This window comes from Dendrobates tinctorius, unplaced genomic scaffold, assembly GCF_039654945.1.
Source record: "Dendrobates tinctorius isolate UK_male_01 unplaced genomic scaffold, ASM3965494v1 ptg000162l, whole genome shotgun sequence".
Taxonomy (NCBI): domain Eukaryota; kingdom Metazoa; phylum Chordata; class Amphibia; order Anura; family Dendrobatidae; genus Dendrobates; species Dendrobates tinctorius.
Genome location: NW_027361829.1, coordinates 12681744 through 12699619, shown reverse-complemented (window position 1 = coordinate 12699619; position 17876 = coordinate 12681744). Strand labels below are relative to the sequence as shown.

General features: G+C 40.7%; 1 protein-coding gene across 3 annotated transcripts in view; it reads left to right on the top strand.

The window, feature by feature from the left end:
* SACM1L (SAC1 like phosphatidylinositide phosphatase) overlaps positions 1–17876 on the top strand; it is a 449760-nt gene that overhangs the window by 144742 nt on the left and 287142 nt on the right. For all 3 annotated transcript variants that reach the window (XM_073549855.1, XM_073549857.1, XM_073549856.1), the window contains one exon: positions 6294–6421. In XM_073549855.1, the coding sequence (XP_073405956.1) occupies positions 6294–6421 (128 nt within the window). The remainder of the gene's footprint in view (positions 1–6293; positions 6422–17876) is intronic.

Here is a 17876-nt window from a genome sequence, read left to right as displayed (position 1 = left end):
TCTTGCTGACAACTTTATCTTCCAAAAGGTAAGGGAGAAAACAAGGGGAACTGCTACCTTGGATCTAATCCTTATAAACAGGGAGGAAATGGTTGAGGAGGTAAAAGTAGCTGGGACCCTAGGAGGTAGCGACCATGCTATTTTAGAATTTTGGATAACTAGAGGCGGAAGACCTGTGAAGACTCAGACGTCAAGGTTAGATTTCAGAAAGGCAGATTTTAAGGGATTCAGAAAGAGAATTGGAGGGATCCAATGGCTGGATATCCTTAAAGACAAAAATGTCCAGGAAGGATGGGAAATCTTTGAAAAATGAAATTCTCAAAGCACAGTTGTTAACAATTCCGAAAAGAGGGAAGAATAGGAAGCAGTTAAGGAAACCAGGATGGATGAACACAGAACTTAAGCACATGCTAAAAAGGAAGAAAAAAATGTTTATAAAATGGAAAGAGGGAGGCATATCTAAAGAAGAATATAATGCTGTCTGCAGAACCTGCAGGGCACAAATCAGATTAGCTAAAGCTGAAAATGAATTGAGGCTTGCAAGAGATGTCAAAAGCAATAATAAAGGATTTTGGGGATATGTCAAAAGTAAAAGAAAAGTCAAAGATGCTATAGGATTTTTACAGGATGAAAATGATGAAATGGTAAGACAGGATGTTGAGAAGGCTGAACTTTTAAATTCCTATTTTGCATCTGTTTTCTCTCAGAAAGGAAATGTAACATCAACTGTTATTCACTGTCCTATTAAGGGAATAGAAGAATCCAGGATATCTATAAACAGAAAGATAGTGAGGAAACACTTAGCTAGCCTAAATGAATTCAAGTCTCCAGGTCCAGATGAATTACACCCCAGAGTACTGAAGGAGATAGCAGAAGAAATTTTTGAACCCCTCTCTATAATCTTTGAAAATTCTTGGAGAACAGGAGAAGTGCCAGAAGACTGGAGAAGAGCAAATGTTGTTCCTATCTTCAAAAAGGGGAAGAAGGTGGACCCAGGTAACTATAGGCCGGTGAGTCTGACTTCTATACCAGGAAAGATCTTTGAACAAATTATTAAACAACATGTATGTCAATACCTGGATAAGAATGAAGTGATTAAACAGAGTCAGCATGGGTTTGTAACTAATAAGTCATGTCAGACTAACTTAATTTCCTTCTATGACGGTATCACTGATTGGGTCGATCAAGGAAATGCTGTAGATATAGTATATCTTGACTTCAGCAAAGCATTTGACAAAGTCTCTCATACAATCCTTATTGAAAAAATGACTAAGTATGGAATGGACAAGGCAACTGTTAGGTGGATTCATAACTGGCTTAGTGATCGGACCCAAAGAGTGGTCGTAAATGGCTGCACATCCAGTTGGAAGAATGTCTCAAGTGGGGTACCACAGGGCTCTGTCCTGGGCCCTGTATTGTTCAACATCTTTATCAACGATTTAGATGAAGGCATTGAGGGTAAACTGATTAAATTTGCTGATGACACAAAGCTAGGAGGGATAGCTAATACTAGAGAAGAGAGAGAGAGGATTCAAAAAGATTTAAATAAACTGGAGAAGTGGGCAGCAACAAACAGAATGGTTTTTAACAGGGAGAAATGCAAAGTACTACATCTGGGCAATAAAAATGGAAAAAGCATATATAGAATGGGAGGAATAGGGCTAAGTGACAGCACATGTGAAAAAGACTTGGGTATACTAATAGATCACAGACTGAATATGAGTCAACAGTGTGATGCAGCAGCAAAAAAGGCAAATGCAATTCTAGGATGTATTAACAGAAGCATACAGTCTAGATCACGTGAAGTCATTATTTCCCTCTACCCCTCTTTGGTCAGACCTCATCTGGAATATTGTGTCCAGTTTTGGGCACCACATTTTAAAAAAGACATCAACAAACTGGAGCAAGTTCAGAAAAGAGCGACCAGAATGGTGACCGGTCTGCAAACCCTGTCTTATGAGGAAAGGTTGCAGGATTTGGGAATGTTTAGTTTGCAAAAGAGAAGACTGAGAGGAGACTTAATAGCTGTCTACAAATATCTAAAGGGCTGTCACATTGTAGAAGGATCAACTTTATTCTCATTTGCACAAGGAAAGACTAGAAGCAATGGGATGAAACTGAATGGGAGGAGACACAGATTAGATATTAGAAAAAACTTTTTGACAGAGTGATCAATGAGTGGAACAGGCTGCCACGAGAAGTGGTGAGTTCTCCTTCAATGGAAGTCTTCAAACAGAGGCTGGACAGACATCTGACTGGGATGATTTAGCGAATCCTGCTTTGAGCAGGGGGTTGGGCCGGATGGCCCAGGAGGTCCCTTCCAACTCTACGATTCTATGATTCTATGAGTTTCCAGTGCGCCCACCATTGATTACAGCCAATTTTGCTTTCAAAAAGTCAGTGCTCCCTCCCTTCTGAGCCCTGCCATGCACCCAAACTGTGACTTTCCCCCATATACGGGGTATCGGCGTATTCAGGAGAAATTGCACAACAAATTTTGTGGCTCACTTTCTCCTGATACCCTTGTGAAAAAACATTTGGTTCCAAAGTAATTTTTTTTATGAAAAAAAGTAAAATGTTCATTTTTTTTTCATCCACATTGCTTTAGTTCTCGTCAAGTACCTGAAGGGTTAATAAACTTCTTGAATGTGGTTTTGCGTGCCTTGAGGGGTGCAGTTTTTAGAATGGTGTCAATTTTGGGTAATTTCTGTTATATTGACCTCCCAAAACTCACTTCAAATGTGAGGTGGTTCCTAAAAAAAAAAAAAAAAAAAAGTGGTTTTGTAAATTTTGTTTGAAAAATTAACAAATTGCTAGTCAACTTTTAACCCTTAGGCTATGTGCACACGTATGCAGAAAATTTCTGCATGAAAACAGGACTCCTTCCCAGAAAACGCACGTCTTTTTTCTGCAAAATTAATGAGCATGCTGCGTTTTTTTCACGGAAAAAACGCATCATTATGCACAGAGTGTGGAATTCATTAAAATGAATGGGAAGCTTCTTTTAAGCGATTTCTAAGCGGTTTATTTGGTAAAAATCCGAAAAAAACGCAAAAAAAGGCAACGTGTGAACACAGCCTTATATTGTCTTAATTTTTTTTTTTCGTTTCCAAAAGGGTCATTTGGGAAATGTTATTCATTAACTATTTTGTGTAACACCACTCTATTCAAGGGAACAAAATTTTTTTCATAAATAAATGCAAGTTATATTGAAGAAATTTTAACACTAACATGAAGTACAATGTCATGAAAAAACAACCTGAGAATCGATGGGAAGTTCATAAAGAGACAGTGGTAACAATTGTAAAAATTAGCTTGGTCATTAACCCCTTTACTCCCAAGGGTGGTTTGCATGTTAATGACGGGCCAATTTTTACAATTCTGACCACTGTCACTTTATGAGGTAATAACTCTGCAATACTTCCATGGATCCCGATGATTCTGTCATTGTTTTTCTCGTGACATATTGTACTTCATGTTACTGGTACAATTTCTGTCATATAACTTGCATTTATTTGTGAAAAAGAAAACGGAAATTTGACGAAAATTTTGAACATTTCGGAATTTTCCAACTTTGAATTTTTATGCCCTTTAAATCAGAGATACGGCACACAAAAAACTTAATAACATTTGCCTCGTGTTTACTTTACATCAGCACAATTATGGAACCCAATTTTTTTTTTGTTAGGAAGTTATAAGTGTTAAAAGCTGACCAGCGATTTCTCATTTTTACAACACCATTTTTTTTTTTTTTTTTTTTTTTGGGACCACATCACATTTGAAGTCACTTTGAGGGGTCTATATGATAGAAAATACCCAAAAGTGACACCATTCTAAAAACTGCACCCCTCAAGGTGCTCAAAATCACATTCAAGAAGTTTATTAACCCTTCAGGTGCTTCACAGGTATTTTGTGAATGTATAAAAAAAATGAACATTTAACTTTTTTCACACAAAAATTACTTCAGGTCCATTTTATTTTACCAAGGGTAACAGGAGAAATTGGATGCAAAAGGTATTGTGCAATTTGTCCTGAGTACGCTGATACCTGATATGTGGGAGGAACCACTGTTTGGGGGCATGGCAGAGCTCAGAAGGGAAGGAGCGCCGCTTGACTTTTTCAACGCAGAATTGGCTTGACGCCATATCACATTTGGAAAGCCCCTGATGTGCCTAAAAAGTGGAAACCCCCCACAAATGACACCATTTTGGAAACTAGACCCCCCCAAGGAACTTATCTAGATGTGTGGTGAGAACTTTGAACCCCCCATGAGAATCTGTTGCTGTGAACCCAAAATATGTGATCAAAGGAGCTCTCAATGGAACAGAAACAGACCCTTATTAAGCTGAATAAAAAGAAGCAACCCATTAGAGATACAGCGGTAATGATAGGAGTGGCTAAATCAACAGTTTGGTACATTCTGCAAACAGAGGGCTTTGGTGGGCTGGAGGACTCAAAAAGGCCTGGTGGTTGTCCATTGAAGACAACCGTGGGAATGATCGCAAAATATCCTTTCTGCTCTGGAAAACAAAAAACCTTTCACTACTTCCACCCAAGTGAAGAACATTCTTCAAATAGTAGTTGTTTTGGTATTTGTCTACTATAAAGAGAAGACTTTGTGAGGGCAAATATAGAGGGTTTACCGCAAAGTGTAAACCATTGTCTGCATTAAAAACAGTCCATATTAGACGTTGCCAAAAAACATCTAGTATTCAAAATGAATATCTAATTTATAGTAAAGTTAATTTGTTCAATGATTTTTGAGACCTTGAAATGAGAAGGGTTTGTAGAAGAAAAATGGTTGCAATTCCTGAACTTGTCACAGAATATTTTTCTTCACCTCCTTTAATTAAACCTGAAAGCCTACACTTCAATTGCATTTTAGTAGTTTCTTTTAAAAAAGGCATTCAAAGTCCAAATCGCGAAGAGTGGGTCACTGTCCATCCATTTCTGGACCTAACTGAACATTTGTTGATTCTAATATGGTGTACTTAATTATTTGTACTAAATGTCCAACTGGGGGTCTGTATGTGGGTGAGACAGGGCAAAAGCTTACAACAAGGATGAATGCTCATCGTCACACAATAAGAGAAAAAAGAATGGATCTACCTGTGGCAAAACAGTTCTGTATCCCTGAACACAGCAGCGTGGATATGAAATTACTGGTATTGAAAGGTAACTTCAATTCTCAGAGAGAGAGACGAGTTTGGGAGTACAAATTTATGACGACCATTGACACTCTCAGTGCTGGAATGAATGTGTCGCATGGATTTATGTCTTTTTACATCAATTAAGGAATTTCCTTTTAAAACCGTGTGGGGGCTTCACAACACAGAACTAGACCCCAGTCAGAGGACCTTAAAACATCCGGACTCCTTATCTATGAACTGGTCCAATGTTTATATTTATGTTTCTCCCTCTCCCATATTGATAGTTCTGCTTCACGTCACTTGTCTTATCTATTGCATTTTTTCTAGGCTGTATTGTGCATAAATATGTGACTTCTGATTTTGTATTAGTCTAGCCTGATGAAGAGACCTGAGTAGTCTTGAAAGCTTGTAATGTGTTACCATCTTTTCAGTTAGCCATTAAAAGGTATCAACTACTGAGGACTCTCAATCCTGAATATTGTTGATTCTTGAAACTGTAGAAAGTTATTCTGAAAAAGACTTATGCCGTCCGTGGGATGTGTGATTGACATGGACTTAGTGAGCAGTCAGTGAGTAACATTGCTAAGGAAGGCAGAATATTTGCAATTTATTTATCCATGCGTCAAAATTGCTGATGAAGCACAGATGATGAAAACTGACACTGATAAAACACTCATAAAACTCGGATCCAAAACACTGATGACAATCTGATCCTTTTTTTTTTTTTTTTTTGCATACGTGAACAAACACTGATGTCTGAGGGTGTGTGCACACGTTGCAGATTTTGCTGCGGATCCGCAAGCGGTTTTGGTCCTGCGGATCCGCAGCAGTTTCCATGCGGTTTACAGTACCATGTAAACCTATGGAAAACCAAATCCTCTCTCTTTCCCTCCCCCCCCTCCCCCTCTCTCTCCCTCTCCCCTCCCCCTCTTCCTCTCCCTCTCTCTCTCCCTCCAAACCGCACTAGAATCTGCATCAATTCAAAGTATAGGAATCCGCAGGGAAAACTGCATGCATTTTACCCTGCTGTTTCTGCCAAGCAATGCGGATTGTTCTGCACAAAAAATCTGCATCGTGTGCACACACCCTGAGGCTTTAAGAAGGGATTGTTTTCTTGCCTAATGTTTTTCTCCAATCTCTCAGGAATGTATCTGATTGTGATTACCCGTAAGAAGAAAGTTGGTGATCTTCTTAACCATTCCGTTTGGAAAGCCACAGATTTTGATATTATATCTTATAAGAAGACAATTTTGCATCTAACCGATACTCAGGTGAGTTTTGACAACATATTTCTTTTTATGTCATATGTAATTAAGGTTAATCTAACTTTATAAATGAAAGGGATGACATGCCCCTTCCTATTCAAGCCTGGAGACCCTTTTGTCTTGTGTTAGTTTCATTATTGCATTCTGTTATACTTGTATTCTCTTTTTTGCCACCTTATTACGTATACATCTTTAGTGGGTCCCAGTCTTCTTACAATGGCAGGTGGGCAGGCACTTATCAGGGTATAGTCGCATGTGTATTATTGTAGCTAATCCCCTTTTTTGTTTTTACTGCTTGGAGCTATTGGTGCGTTTTTTTTAGTCAAGCTTATTTCTATTGGTATCAGGGCTGTGGAGTCGGTAAGCCAAACCTGCGACTCCGACTCCTCAATTTCCCTTACACCGACTCCAACTCCGACTCCGACTCCACGACTCCGACTCCGACTCCCACACATATTGCTTATATTTAAGTGAAAAATTTATTGTAGTACAATGTGAACCTCAGACATTTAATCATTTTTATGATCCAATAATCAAGATGTTTAGATAGAACAGAATATATATTGGTGTACTACCCGGTTTTCATTCTTTTTGGTACAGATACGATATGGATAGACAGATATGGATAAATGGATAGAGCAGATTTCTAATCTGCTTTTGCTATTGAAAACATTATCTATGAGCTCAAAAACCTTTCAGGTGATGCAGTTTTTTAAAAAGATGATCAGCTTTTGCAGCTGAAAAACGTATCCTCAAAAAACACAGGAAAAACGTTGTGTGTGAATGTAGCCTTAGATCAGGAATATAACAGCCATTTATAGGACATTTCATAACTTTCCCAAACTCCTATGAAAAAATATTCAGCACATCCTGCATTGAATTACTGTACCCAATTTATTATATATTTTAGGAGTCGGAGTCGGTCCATTTTATACCGACTCCAACTCCGACTCCACCAAAATGAGCTCCGACTCCGACTCCACGACTCCGACTCCGACTCCACAGCCCTGATTGGTATCTGGTAGATTGTATAGTGTATTCTATTTACACTTGACCTTATCACACATACTTGTCTCTTGTTCGGTAATGATCACAGCAAAAAATGCAATCATTGCATTAAATGTGTATATATCCCTCAAACATGCATATCTGCAAATGAGTGGTTAATAGTTCTAGATACTCGTTACTGATCGGGGTACAGGGCAACTGCCATATAATATTAGTCCCTTTATGGATTCACTGTCTATTTAAGACCTGTTTAGATTCCTGGCAATAAAAACAGCGTTTTGTTTAGATAATTGCACTTTTCTCATTTAACAATGTATTGTGACAAAGTACTGGAGGGGACATATGTTTCACTAAAGGGGTTGGCTTCAGTGATGGCAACCTAGGAAAATGCTCCAGCACACGAAGTGCTGAAAGGGGTTAATCAGCCATGTTTAGTGCTAGGTTGACTCAGCCTTCTAGAGCAGGGTTTCCCAACTCCAGTCCTCAAGGCACACCAACAGATCATGTTTTCAGGATTTCCTTTGTATTCCACAGGTGAAGCAATTATCACCTGAGCAATACTAAGGAAATCCTGAAAACATGATCTGTTGGTGTGCCTTGAGGACTGGAGTTGGGAAACCCTGTTCTAGAGCATTCAGTGTGGGGTTATTTTCAGGTGCAAGCTCTGGAGCTGTGCTTTCATGTTAACAAGCTGAACCTTTTGTTTGTTCCTGAGCGGGCAGGTTCCTGGAGAAACATAGACTACGCCATATGTTATGTTATGTTTTTATTTTCCTTAAACCAAGAAGGCCGGGTTTGTTTTGTTGACATTGATGTGGAAATATTTTTGATTTGGGTAGATTTACCCCTGTGTGTACTGTGGCCTGTCCTAATTAGACAGAGTCTTATTGAGCGCTCAAGGAAGGAAAGACGCCACACCTGGTTAGCGGCAATACCTTCCAGAAAAACTCTGGAAACTTTATTCACATTCATGGTCTTTTATCAGTTCGTACAGAAGGAGTGGTTATTCATTAACATAAAGGCTTTACTTATCTAATTGGTCAGTTTGACTACATGAACATATATGGGAGAGTTTACCGAAAAGCTGATTCTAGCAATATAATTTACGGCCCATTTTCCTGCTGTCTCAGCATGTTCTGGTATCGGCTGGCACATCTGGCCTTTCTTCCTCTTCTGTATGTCTGGGACAAATGTCACAAGACAATGCTATCATGAGATCACATCACCTCCCCAGACTCTCTCATGGGGGGGGTAGCAGGTTATTTCCACCAACTAGTTATAGAGTTCAAACTGTAAATATGTATCTGTGTGCATTATGGCTATATAAGAATACATAAGTATATAGCAGTATATGGAGTATATAGCCTATAGCAGGCAAGTGAGATCTATATGAAATACATATACATTTCCATAACAACATTGCACTGCTTTATGCACTACTTTTATTAAACCAGTGGAAGATTTATAGAGACTGTGTTCTTGTGTCTACCTGTATGTGCAGTCAAGTGAGCCTATCACCACAGTATAAAATATATTTTGACTGAAATAGTAAGTCACTGTACATGTTTTGACGGTTATATATGTATTAGAAAATTTATGTAATTTATATTGTGTATACAGTGGGGAAAATAAGTATTTGATGCACTGCCAAGTTTTCCCACCTACAAATAATGGAAAGGTCTGTAATTTTTATCTTAGCTACACTTCAACTGAGAGAATCTTAAAGCTAAAATTTAAAAATAAAAAAGTCACATTGCATGATTTTTACTTATTTCATGCCATAAAATACAATTTAATTACGGTAAGTATTTGATCACCTACCAACCAGCAAGAATTCTGGCTCTTATAGGCCTGTTAGTTTTTCTTTAAGAAGCCCTCTTAGGGTACCGTTACACTTAGCGATGTACCAGCGATCCCGACCAGTGATATGACGCTGTCAGGATCGCTGGTGCATCGCTAAGTGGTCGCTAGTGAGCTGCCACACAGGCAGATCTCACCAGCGACATAGCAGTGGTCGGGGGTCACTACTTACCTGTCAGACGAGGCAATCCTGTTGTCCGCTCGCCCGTGTCCACACGTCGCTCGTCGGCGCCACAGGAAGCCCAGCAGGAAGTGGCCGACGAGAAACGGCCCAGGACGTTCTCGTGCGATCAGCGGTAATCAGCGGGGGAGCTGGTCGGAAGTAAGTATCAGACATAGCATATCGCTAGCAATATCGCTGCTGCGTCACAAAATCGGTGACATTACAGCGATATTGCTAGCGATATCGCTTAGTGTAACGGGCCCTTAACTCTGCACTCATTACCTTTTATTATGAATGCATTATCTGTATAAGACACACTGTCCACACAATTAATCACCCTCCAACCTCTCAACCGTGGCCAAGACCAAAGTGCTGTCTAAAGACACAAGGTAAAAAATCGTAGACCTCCACAAGGATGGGTATGGGCAACAGGTCAATAAGCAAGCAGCTTGGTGAGAAGGCAACAACTGTTGGTGCAATTATTAGAAAATAGAAGACATACAAGTTGACTGTTAATCTTCATTGGTCCAGGGCTCTATGCAATATCTCGCCAAATGGGGTAAGGATGATTCTGAGAAAGTTCAGGCATCGACCCTAGTTTAACCCCTTTCTGACATCAGACGTACTATCCCGTCCATGGGACCCGGGCCCCTATGCCCATGGACGGGATAGTGCGTCTAGCGTGATCAGCGGCGCCCACGTGGTGAGCGCCGCTGATCGCGGCCGGGTGTCAGCTGATTATCACAGCTGACACCCGGCACTATGCGTCAGGGGCGGTCACGGACCGCCCCCGACACGTTAACCCCTTGCACACCGCGATCAAACACGATCGCGGTCTACCGGGGGTTAAAGGGAAGCATCGGCAGGGAGGGGGCTCCCTCCATGCTTCCCTGAGCCCCCCACAGCAGTGCAATGTGCAGCGCTGCTGCGGGGGGCTCTTTCCCTGCAGGCCCCCGGATCCAAGATGGCGACGGGGACCTTCCGGGGCCTGCAAGGAGCTGGCTTCCTCAGTGCCTGCAAAGCGCAGGCATGAGGAAGCCTTCTGCACTGCCTGTGACAGATTGCAATAAAGTAAAAAAAAAAAAAAAAAGTGTAAAAATTTTAAAAAAATCGCTAAAATAAAAAAAAAAAAAAATCCCTAATAAATTCATTTTTTGGAAATAAAAAAAAAAACAATATAAGTACACATATTTGGTATCACCGTGTCCGTAATGACCCGCCCTATAAAACTGTCCCATTAGTTAACCTCTTTAGCGAACCCCTTAAAAAATAAAAATAAAAAACGAAGCAAAAGATTTTTTTATACCGCCGAACAAAAAGTGCAATAACGCGCGATCAAAAAGACGCATATAGATATCCATGGTACCGCTGAAAACGTCATCTTGTCCCGCAAAAAACGAGCCGCCACACAGCATCATCAGTGAAAAAATAAAAAAGTTATAGCTCGCAGAATAAAGCGATGCAAAAATAATTATTTTTTATATAAAATAGTTTTTATTGCATAAAAGCGCCAAAACATAAAAAAAGACATAAATGAGGTATCGCTGTAACCGTACTGACCCGAAGAATAAAACCGCTTTATCAATTTTACCGCACGCGGAACGGTGTAAACGCACCCCCCCAAAAGAAATTCATGAAACGCTGGTAGAAATTCATGAAACGCTGGTTTTTGTTCATTCTGCGTCCCAAAAATTGGAATAAAAAGCGATCAGAAAAAGGTCACGTGCCCGATCATGATACCAATAAAAACGTCAACTCGTCCCGCAAAAAATAAGACCTCACATGACTCGGTGGGTCAAAATACGGAAAAATTATAGCTCTCAATATGTGGTGATGCAAAAACTATTTTTACAATAAAAAGCATATTTTAGCGTGTGAAAGCTGCCAAAAATAAAAACCGCCATAAATAGTAAATCAAACCCCCCGTTATCACCCCCTTAGTTAGGGAAAAATAATAAAATTAAAAAAATGTATTTATTTCCATTTTCCCGTTAGGGTTGGGCTAGGGTTAGGGCTGAGATTAGGGTTAGGGGTGTGTTGGGGTTAGGGTTGGAGTTAGAATTGGGGGATTTCCACTGTTTGGGCACATCAGGTGCTCTCCAAACGCAACATGGCTTCTGATCTCAATTCCAGCCAATTCTGCGTTGAAAAAGTAAAAGGGTGTTCCTTCCCTTCCAAGCTCTGCCATGCACCCAAACAGTGTTTTACCCCCACATATGGGGTATCAGCCTACTCAGGACAAATTGCAAAACAACTTTTGGGGTCCTATTTGTCCTTTTGCCCTTAGGAAAATAAAACATTGGGGGCAAAAATATCATTTTTGTGGGAAAAAAATTATTTTTTTATTTTCGCGCCCGGGTGTTATAAACTTCTGTGAAGCCCTTGGGGGTTCAAAGTGCTCACCACACATCTAGATAAGTTCCTTAGGGGGTCTAGTTTTCAAAATGGTGTCATTTGTGGGGGGTTTCCACTGTTTAGGTACATTAGGGGCTCTCCAAAGGCTACATAACACCCGCAGACCATTCCATCAAAGTCTGCATTCCAAAATGTCACTACTTCCCTTCCGAGCCCCGACGTGTGCCCATACAGTAGTTTTCTCCCACATATGGGGTATCAGGGTACTCAGGACAAATTGGACAACAACTTTTGGGGTCCATTGTCTCCTGGTACCCTTGGGAAAATAAAAAAATGGGGACTTAGTGATCATGTTTGTGGAAAAAATACGATTTTTTTATTTTCACGCCCGGGCGTTATAAACTTCTGTGAAGCACTGGAAGAGTTCAAAGTGCTCACCACACATCTAGAGAAGTTCCTTAGGGGGTCAGTTTACAAAATGGGGTCACTTGTGGGGGGATTCCACAGTTTAGGTACATCAGGGTCTCTCCAAACGCGACATGGTGTTCGATCTCAATTCCAGCCAAAAAAGTCAAATGGCGCTGTTTCCCTTCCGAGCTCTGCTATGCACCCAAATAGTGGTTTACCCCCACATGTGGGGTATCAGCGTACTCAGGACAAATTGCACAATAACTTTTAGGGTCCTGTTACCCTTGGGAAAATAAAAATTGGCGGTGAAAAGATCATTTTTGTGGAAAAACTATGATTTTATAATTGTACGGCTGTACGTTATAAACTTCTGTGAAGCCCTTGGGGGGGTTCAAAGTGCTCACCAAACATCTAGATAAGTTCCTTGGGGGGTCTAGTTTCCAAAATGGTGTCATTTGTGGGGGGTTTCCACTGTTTTGGTACATCAGGGGCTTTCCAAACGCGACATGGTGTCTGATCTAAATTCCAGCCAAAAAAGTCAAATGGCGCTGCTTCCCTTTCGAGCTCTGCCATGCGCTCAAATAGTCGTTTACACCCACATATGGGGTATCAGTATACTCAGGACAAATTGCACAATAACTTTAAGGGTCCTGTTACCCTTGGGAAAATAAAAATTGGGGGTAAAAAGATCATTTTTGTGGAAAAAATGATTTTTTAATTGTACCGCTGTACGTTATAAACTTCTGTGAAGCCCTTGTGAGTTCAAAGTTCTCAACACATATGTAGATAAGTTCCTTGGGGGGTCTAGTTTCCAAAATGGGGTCACTTGTGGGGGGTTTCCACTGTTTAGGTACATCAGGGGCTCTCCAAACATGACATGGCGTCCGATCAGAATTCCAGCCAATTTTGCATTGAAAAATTCAAACGGCGCTCCTTCCCTTCTGAGCGCTGCCTTGCGCCGAAACAGTGGTTCCCCCGACATATCAGGTATCAGCGTACTCAGGACAAATTGCACAATAACTTTTCCAGTCCAATTTCTCCTTTTACCCTTGGTAAAATAAAAAAATTGAACCTGAATTATTTTTTTTGTGATAAAAAGTTAAATGTTCATTTTTTTTTTTAAATATTCAAAAAATTCCTGTGAAGCACCTGAAGGGTTAATAAACTTCTTTAATGTGGTTTTGAGCACGTTGAGGGGTGCAGTTTTTAGAATGGTGTCACTTTTGGGTATTTTCTATCATATAGACCCCTCAAAGTGGCTTCAAATGTGATGTGGTCCGTAAAAATAAAATGGTGTTGTAAAAATGAGAAATCGCTGGTCAACTTTTAACCCTTATAACTTCCTAACAAAAAAAATTTTGGTTCCAAAATTGTGCTGATGTAAAGTAAACATGTGGGAAATGTTATTTATTAAGTTATTTTGTGTGCTGTATCTCTGTGATTTAAGGGCATAAAAATTCAAAGTTGGAAAATTGCGAAATTGCGAAGTTTTTTTTCACTAATAACCGTAAGATATATGAATGAAATTTTACCACTAACATGAAGTACAATATGTCATGAGAAAACAATGTCAGAATCACCGGGATCCATGGAAACGTTTCAGAGTTATTACCTCATAAAGGGTCAGTGGTCAGAATTGTAAAAATTGGCCCGGTCATGAACGTGCAAACCACCCTTGGGGGTGAAGGGGTTAATAGATTAAAAACTCAAAATTTGAAAATTGCAAAATTTTTGCCAAATTACTGATTTTTTTTTTCCACAAATAAACGCAAAAATTATCGACCTAAATTTACCACGAATGTGAAGCCCAATATGTCACGAAAAAACATTCTCAGAAATGCTAAGATCCGTTGAAGCATTCCTGAATTATTACCTCATAAAGGGACACTGCTCAGAGTTGCCAAAAATAGTCAGGTCATTAAGGTCAAAATAGGCTGGGTCATGAAGGGGTTAAAGAAAAACTTAACAGGTGTATAAGAGCCAGAATTCTTGTTGGTTGGTTGGTGATCAAATACTTAAAGTAATTAAATTGCATTTTGTTGCATGAAATACCGTATTTTTCACTTTATAGGACGCACCTGATTATAAGACGCACCCCCAAATTTGGTGAAGAAAAAGATAAATTTTTTTCTATGTTAAATGGAGGTGTGTCTTATAATGTCAGTGTCCGTCTTTCAAATTATATACTGTATATGTCCCTCATCCTGGTATCTATATAACCCCCATCCTGGCACATTGCCCCCTTGTGCTGGCACACAGCCCCCCACCCATCCCATCCTGGATATGGCCCCCCGGTCACTATATGCCCCCCTGCTGGCACTCGCATGGCCCCCCTCTATATGCCCCCCTGCTGGCACGCACATTGCCCCCCTCTCTCGTTATATGCCTCCCTGCTGCATATGGCCCCCGTGTCCCTATATTCCCCCCTGCTGGCACACATTGTCCCCCCCGTCCCTATATTCCCCCCCCCGCTGGCACATATTGTCCCCCCTTCCCTATATTCCCCCCTGCTGGCACACATTGCCACCCCGTCCATATATTCCCCCCTCCTGGCACACATTGTCCCCCCCGTCCCTATATTCCCACTTGCTGGAACACATTGTCCCCCCTGTCCCTATATTCCCACTTGCTGGAACACATTGTCCCCCCCCCGTCCCTATATTCCCACTTGCTGGAACACATTGTCTTCCCGTCCATATATTCCCCCCCTGCTGGCACACATTGTCCCCCCCCATCCCTATATTCCCCCCTGCTGGCAGACATGGCCCCTGTCCCTATATTTCCCCCCTGCTGGCAAGCACATGATAAAATAACAAACAGTTAACTCACCTTCCGATGATGGCTCCTGCTTCCAGCTCCCCCCCGTGGCTCTTCCTGTGTCTGTGTGTGCTGACATCCTTCTCCTGCGAAGGCACGAGGCAGCAGCTGCTCATTCTGGCACTTGATTGTAGCTACAGGACCTTCCATGATGTGACCAATAGGACCTGCGGTCACGTGACTCGCAGTGCACTGCTTCCCTGTCTACCAACTCGGCGCTGCTTCAGCACTGAGGTGATGGACAGCGGGTGCAGTGAATATTACATGATCCTAATGAGCGGGAGCACAGGACCTCCCGCTGTCTCTGCAGCCAGCCCACCCCAGCCCTCTGACATGACTCCAGAGCCGCCCCCTTCCTCTACAGCACACAGATTCGGATTAGAAGACGCACCCCCCACTTTCCCCAAAAAATCTGGGGGAACAAAAGTGCGTCTTATAATCCGAAAAATACGGTATGTAAAAATCATACAATGTGATTTTCTGTTTTTTTTTATTTAAAGATTGTCTCTCAATTGAAGTGTAGCTATGATAAAAATTACAGACTTTTCCATATTTTGTAGATGATACACTGCAGATTTTGTAAGTTTTGTCAAATACTTATAGTCCCCACTGTGTGTATGTATGAATTTTACAGTTGTGTTAAAGTGTTTGCTCCCCTCCTTATTTCCTATTCTTTTGCATATTTGTCACACGTAAATGTTTCAGATCAACAAATATTAGACAAAGATAACAAAAGTAAACACAAAATGCAGTTTTTAAATGTAGGTCTTATTAAGGAAAAAGAAGTTCAAACCTACAGGGCCTGTGTGAAAGTGATTATCCCCCCAAAAAATGTAAATTAACTGTGGTTTTGCCACGACTCTGTTGTCGGGTGTCCCGTGACCAAGGGGTCCTTCCCTGTTCCTAACGCTATGGGCGTCCTAGCTCGCCCTATTCCCCGGATTTATTCTGATGGTGAAGATGCTGGGGCCCACGTACCTTGCCTTAGCTCCTGAATCCGCCTTCAGTCTGTACCCTTCCCCCACCCAGGGAAGAGGGGAATGGTAGTATACTGTAGTACACGAACCAAACAAACAAGTTAATAGGAGTAGCAAAAAATACCAAACATACAGATATACTGACACTTGTAACATAAAATGCATCAGAGAGTGGAGAGTGCGGTTAAACCAAAATAGGAGAAGAAAGTGAATTATCAAACACTCAAAACCTAGCCACAACTGATAAATCCACCAAACACCTTCTCCAATAATAGCCACCAGCCACCTCCAGCCATGCAGCCAAAGCTTGCTTTGACAATGAATTCTAGTCAGTCAAGATTATATAGGAGTTGGGAGTGCCTAACAGTGGACAGCTGAGCCTTAATGCAAGAAAGGTTTCAGGAGCTCTCAACTGAGCAGATTAACCCCTGCACTGCTAAAATAAACTTGCACCGTTTAATATGAGGTTGAAGTGCTTCTAATCAGTGCTGGAGTAGAAGATATAAAACGCTGCGGTCTTCTGGCTCCCTCTCTGTTGCAGTAAACCCGTAATGGGTTTATCACATCTTTGGAAAGCGGAGTTGAAATTCTCTGTTACATCCAGGCCTGATTACTGCCACACTTGTTCTCCACCAAAAAAGCCCTTAAATAGGACCTGCCTGACATAGTGAAGTAGACCAAAAGAGCCTCAAAAGCTAAACATCATGCCACAATCCGCAGAATTTCTGGAACAAATGAGAAAGTAATTGAGATCTCAGTCTGGAAAAACTTTTAAAGCCTTCTCTAAAGCTTTGGGATTCAGCAAACCACAGTGAGAGCCATTATCCACTGTGACGTGTGTTTATTACAGTTTATTACACAGTGATATATATATATATATATATATATATATATATATATATATATATATATATATATTCGATATTACATAGTGTATTACATATTTACAATTTATTAGTTTTTTTGTGTTCTAAAGTTGTATTCCAATAAATAATATATTATCTTCTATCTAAATATCTTGATTATTGTATCATAAAGATGATTAAATGTCTGATGTTCACATTGTACTACAATAAATTTTTCACTTAAATATAAGCAATATATGTGGGAGTCGCAGTCAGTATAAGGGAAATTGAAGAGTCGGAGTCGCAGGTTTGGCTTACCCGACTCCACAGCCCTGTTCATGACTGCACCATAAGAAAGAGACTGGGCAAAAATGACCTTCAGGCCAGAGTTCCAAAATGAAAATCACTGCTTACGAATAAGGACATTCAGGGTCGTCACGACTTTTGGGAGAATACTCTGTGGACTGAGACAAAATTTGGACTTTTTAGAAGGTGTATGTCCCATTATATCTGACGTAGAAGTTAAAAAACATTTCAGAAAAGGAACATCATACCAACAATAAAATATGGTGGTAGTGTGATGGTCTGGGGCTGTTTGTTGCTTCAGGTCCAGGAAGCAAAAGATAATACTGACATTACAGCAGGAGAATGGCAGAGGAAACATTTTGTGAGGTAAAATATTGTTTAAAAACAATCAGTGAAATATTTTACCTCACAAAATAAATCCTCTGTGATTTCCCAGGAGTTGTGGTATAGTCCGTACATGGTCAGATACATTCAATTTTTAAATGAACTTTCGTTCGTGGGAAAACCCTTTTAATGTGATCGGCTTCCTCTGCCTGTAGACACGTTGCGCATCTGCCTCCAGGATCAGCCGAATGATTCACTGCACCTGTGTGTAATTCGCGCAGGCGCAGTAAATCAGACAGCCGCCATCTTTGTGCAGACAGATAGCGGCGGTCACATTAAAACTGTGCATGCGATCCTGTACAAAGATGGCTGCAGTCAGTGAATCACTCGGCTGATCC